Below are 5,542 nucleotides of genomic sequence, written 5' to 3'. Positions count from 1 at the left end.
AGCGGTTGCCATGGCGAAAATCCACGAATTACGGTTTGAACTGCTTGACCATCCACCTTACTCACCAGATCTAGCCCCAAGCGACTTCTTTTTGTTCCCTCATCTAAAAATTGCGCTCGGAGGACAGAGATTTTCGTCAAATGAAGAGGCAATCACCTTCGTGAACAATTATTTTGCAGAGAAAAACGCCGAGTACTATTTCGACGGGTTACAGAGATGGGAGCATCGCTGGGAGAAGTGTGTAGATTTACAAGGAGACTATGTTGAAAAATAAAAAACAATTTTCAGAAAAAATGACTTGTATCTTTGTTAGGTCGGAAACTTTTCAGACCACCCTCGTATATCAAAGACACACTGACGCATAGAGTTAACGCAAATTGATTGAGAATAAATTGAAGAGAGAGAGAGAGAGGGGGAGGAGAAACATTTGTTTTAATTTAATTCCAGGGAGTTTGTCGTAGTCGCGCATACTTGATTAAAATTCCGTTCCTATGGCTGGTGTATGTAATTAAGTGAGATGTACATATATACACAGCCGTTTACCGCGTATACATTACCCGTGCGGTCTCAAATGTTAATGTCTTCGGAACTTTGAGCCGCCCCTATAATAATGCAAATAAGATGGCAACCCGCGGGAATTGGCATCTAACGCGAAAACTCATCCGCCGGCGCTGTTCACCGCGTCGTGAGAGGAAACGTCCCGGACGTTCGCTCTCCGCCCGTCGAACGGGAACGTTGAAAGCCGCGGCTTAGTCGCGAAAGCCCACGTGTCGATCGCGGAAATAAAAGAGCGCAATCTTCCCATGCTTTTCAATTAGCTCTTATCTCGGGCACATGAGAAGGTACGACGCGATGATATCGCGGGACACTCTCGAAAGCGTCGCGGGAGCACCGAAGCAACGCTGTCACGCCAGAGGGAGAAGAGAAGAAAATCCGCGAGTACAACCACATGCATTCCACGTTCGGTTCAACAGCGTTTGTATCGCCGTGCTCCAGAGAGAACACGGCCATGGCGACAGAAATGCAGGAAACGATCCTATCGATTATCGGATCGTGTCGCACGCGCTCGCGCCCGCCGTATTATTTGAAAAATTCGTAGATGATCGCGCATTTCGGCGAACAAATACCGGGCCTGAAATCCGCGCATGATACCCGCACGGCCGATTGCGAAATTTTATTAACATGACGCGCAAACGAACCGACAGCGCAATATTCGTTTCGAGCGACAGGCGCGCGGAGACATGCAAATTTCGGCTATCGGAGTCCGCGCGCGCGTGCGCGAAGCAATTGACGATTAAAAGTCGAAATCGGCGTTCTTATCGCGCCGATCTCGCTCACCTGCCACATCCTCGAGCGTCGATTTTTCGCCGCAGCTGATAAAATGGGGATAGAAGGATACCATAACTATACCACCGGTCTGCGCCTGTGAACAAAAATGTCCCAGTGTGAGTTGCAGGTTGCGAAAAGAATTGCAACGACGGTTTCATCGAGTCAAATCGATATGCACGCGCAATTGCTCGTAATTGCTCGCGGTTTCGCTGTCGAGATACTCACCAAATGTCGCAGCGCGTGGTCAGGCACATTTCGCGAGGAATTGCAGAGAGCGTGAGCGCTACTGTGACTGAAAATCACCGGCGCCCTCGACGTCGCCATGGCGTCTAGCATCGTGGGCACCGAGACGTGAGAGAGGTCCACCATCATCCCAAGTCGATTCATCTCCAACACGACACTCTGGAAACTCCCACGACGTTAAATGGTTCCGATATTGCTACAGACCCTTCGTCGCTCTAGCGCGATAATGACATCGAGACACCGCGGATTAAAATACTTCGCGGGATTTCAGACTTTGCGTTAACGTTCAACAGCATTGGCCTCTCTCGGCGCGTCTCTCTTGAATGTTCTTGCGATAAACTGACGCTAATCCGGATTAAAACGGCTTGGGAGGGGATCACGCGGGATCACCGCGACGACAGTGTAATCGCGTAGATTTTTCTAAATTTTCTTTCCACAATTTTTGTTTTCTGCCTCTTTTTTCTTGCTCTCTCTCTTTCTCCCTCCCCCCTTTCTCTCTCTTCATTCTTTTGTTTGCATACATCCTTCAATATAATTATGCCCTATATACATATAATTAAAAGAAAGAAAATATTTCACAATTAATAAATATTTATACTGATAATTAATTGTCTCAAAGTGTCTTAAATATATCAATTGACGGTAGTTATGCAAGAATGATCCAATCTACACAAAATACACTTCGAGAGAAATGAAGATGAAAATTTGATACATGATTTAAAAAATATAGATATCGTTGATTCTTCGCAATCGTTCAAAAAATCAAGCAATTCCTTTTCTTTGAGGATTCCTTTATTGACAATTTGGGATCTTAAGGCTTGGATTTTTTGCTTCTCTAGAAAGATGTACGGGCTATCCATTGGTAAGAACAAAAACTAAAAAATCATAATTCTGTAGGTTGGATTATTTTTGTACAAGATGTATGGGCCAATTTAAATTTATTAAATCATAAATACTAATAATAGTAAATACTAATAATAATAATAATAAATACTAATAATAACTAATAATAATAAATTATACCAAATATTATCTCTCGTAACTCTCTCGCAATAAGCATATGCTTTATATAATTTCACACATAACAGTCCTTAGAGGATATGTCCTAAGATTGAAATAAATCTTTTCTCTCTCTCTCTTTTCTCCTCTTTTCTTAATCACCTCGCGAAATCTCGGAACGATTCACCCGAGCGTCTTGTTTATTTCGAGCCAGCTGAAGAACAAGGCCGAACTGACGGCGGGTTACGTATCTGTCGGGCTGCTTTTCGAATTAAATTTCGCGTTAGTGTGGTGGTAGGTACCGGCTAGTTTATAGTACGTGCACGTTAGGTCAGTGACACTTATTGCGCGAGCCAGATTGAACTTCAGAACGAATTCTTTCTGGGGCTGCAACCTCGGGGAGAATGCCAATGCGAGGAGAGCCAACGGCCCATGGAATAAATCGAAATGTCGGATCTTCCAGCGTACGCATTCGCCAATCAATATGCTTAACGGACGACAATGGGATTTCAGATTTATGCAAACGTGTCTCGCGTAACTCATATCGCGGGAAGGAAAAAAATATGACACGTGATGTATTAAAATTGATAAACAAAAAAGAGAAACAGCTCAAATAGCAAAATATCCGCGGTATCTCGATTTGAATTTTAATGTCTCCCAATCCGTCATGGGAATCGACTGATCCACTGTGAATCTCGGATTTTGAAACAGTTTTATGTTAAAATCAAGCGATCTGCATGATCAAGAACGGAATTGTTAGAAAAATTGAGTTTTCGCGTTAGAGAGAAACGAGACCCCCGACGAGAGCGATATTTTTCTAGAAATAACCGTATGTGCTGGCTCTCCGCCAGCAATATAATATTTACATTTTCGCGAAACTAACGATGAAAAGTGAAACTCTTTGGCACGTAAGGAGTCGTCCTTGTTAGGACAACCAAGTTGTCGCGCAAATTCCGATTTCTTTCCCACGCGGAGGACGTTACCATCGCTCTGAATGAGAATGCTTTGTTAAACCGGCAACGTGATAAACTGAACGTGCTGGGATTCCTCTCCTCCGCTCTTTTATTCCCCACGGCTTCGCCTCTATCCTTCTTTTTACTTATTTTTTCCTCCTCTTTCGCAAGTCGTGACGGATTCTTAGCGTGACTTCCGTCTCGTTTTCATTGTGGATGCTTCAGGCGCGAGGGAAACTGCGCAAGAAGGTGCCAGCGGATAAATAGGGGAAACTTTAATGCGCGCCGTAGTAAATCTTGTAGCGGACTTAGCGACGTGTTAAAAATGGGAAATTAATAAGGAATACAAAGTCATCGCCCCTTTTCTTTTTTTTTCATTTTCTTCTTTCAGCGATTTTCTTCCCGAGATCTCCTTATCATATGTAGCCGTTTTCGAGAAAACTGGGATGCACCTGTCTTCAACAAGACTGGGAGAAATTTTCAGGAGCCGCGCGGAGGTAGCTCGTGAGAATCTCATTGCATAGAATCGCGAAAAGAGAAGAGAGCGGTAGGGATTGGATACGTGCAGGTGACACGCGATAAGATGGTTTTGCTGGTCGGAGAAACCTTGATGAAAGGAGTGGTGTGGGAAGGAAAGGAGGACGGCAGGCGAGTAGCAGGGGAGATGCGTAAGCCCGGCTCAAGCGATTCCTTTCCATTATTCAAGCAATTTATATTCGGAGAGGAGCAACTCGCGTGTATTTCGCGATCTCCAGCCCGACTTTTCATTGCATTTACCTCTCCCCGCCTTCCTCCGCCCGTCGCCACGTATTGTTCGCGGGAGCCGCAAATAATAATGGAATTCGCGAACTAACGCGAAACAATCGCGCGTGTATTGATCGGACAGATCAATAGATCGATCGTACGTTATTTGTGGTTGTGGTTCTGCATCTACTCGCGCTTTGCCCTGGCGGTTGCTTCATTTCGCTTCGTCGTTTTCGGCGGAACGACTCTACGTCCGTGCGAATGAATGCAATTACGAGTGATTTAGGGGCATAGAGTAGAACAGAGCATCGGCCAGTAGAGATACAGGTCACTCTAGATAGGGGTCAGGCTCCTCGCACATCAGATTCATCTGATCGATGAATGCCGGCTGAAGGTCCTCTTTTTAGGAAACATTATTGCCCTAATCTATGAGCTCACTCCCCCGAAAAAGCACATTCACAGTGAATTTATATCCTTTGAGGGATGTGACGTTATACAGTTTTTTTTCCGGTTATTGGAAGAATCCACCCTCGAGGATCTCCAGGGTGTGTTAAGGTGGCGCAACGGTGGCGGTCGGTGCGACCTATCGGTCGACAGGATGACGAATAAGCTTCATTCTCCCATGAGCCCTTTTGAAAGGTATCCACTCGTATCATAGATACGTTCTTCCACTCATTGCTCCCTCAGGTATTTTTCGTGCGAGAAGAACCGAAGAAAGGGTCGCATTCGTTCCCTTTTGACCTTTGTGCCTAATCTTTTTCTCGACCTCGACTTTTGATCCCGCGACGAAGCTAATCCACCGCGCAAATCGAGCACGTACAATTTGGATATCTGCCATTTAAGACACGAGTGCATGTCGATCGTCGTGGGGCCGCCGCGATGCTCCTCTCCGGGGTAGTTGAACGTTGAAGCTTCCTATTTCATGAATCCGAAATTAAAATTGCTCCATGGGACAGAGATAATTTTCGTTCATTGAAAACCAAGCAGAATTTTTATATTAGCAAATTAAATCTTTCTGGATGACGTTAAAGTTGCAATTTCAATCTTCTTTTATTTCCGCACGCGCGCGCGTACGCATGGAATGAAATAAACGTAAAAAATATTTTCAGCCTTCAATAGAAGGTTGTTGTCTAGTACTGTCGAATGTTCGAGTAAAATTTCTTATTACGCTTTTCTACTAGATCGCAATTATTAAAATAATTTAATGATACAAAAAAGAAGAACTTTATTCTTATATATATATATATATATATATATATATATATATATATATA

The 5,542-nt window shown here is 44.0% G+C and overlaps 1 protein-coding gene across 1 annotated transcript in view; it reads right to left on the bottom strand.

Annotated features, from left to right (window-relative positions):
- The window catches only part of LOC116840806 (dipeptidase 1-like), a 125,301-nt gene that overhangs the window by 35,653 nt on the left and 84,106 nt on the right, over positions 1–5,542 (bottom strand). The window contains exons 7-8 of the mRNA XM_032808015.1: positions 1,555–1,731; positions 1,339–1,423 (exon numbers count right to left, since the gene is read on the bottom strand). Coding sequence (XP_032663906.1) covers positions 1,339–1,423; positions 1,555–1,731 — 262 coding nt within the window. The remainder of the gene's footprint in view (positions 1–1,338; positions 1,424–1,554; positions 1,732–5,542) is intronic.

The sequence above is a fragment of the Odontomachus brunneus genome, unplaced genomic scaffold (assembly GCF_010583005.1).
Source record: "Odontomachus brunneus isolate Ranch 3 - 2012 unplaced genomic scaffold, Obru_v1 Obru_scaffold_012, whole genome shotgun sequence".
Classification (NCBI taxonomy): Eukaryota; Metazoa; Arthropoda; class Insecta; order Hymenoptera; family Formicidae; genus Odontomachus; species Odontomachus brunneus.
The sequence above is the reverse complement of the archived record's forward strand: the minus strand, read 5'-3'. Positions and strand labels throughout refer to the sequence as shown.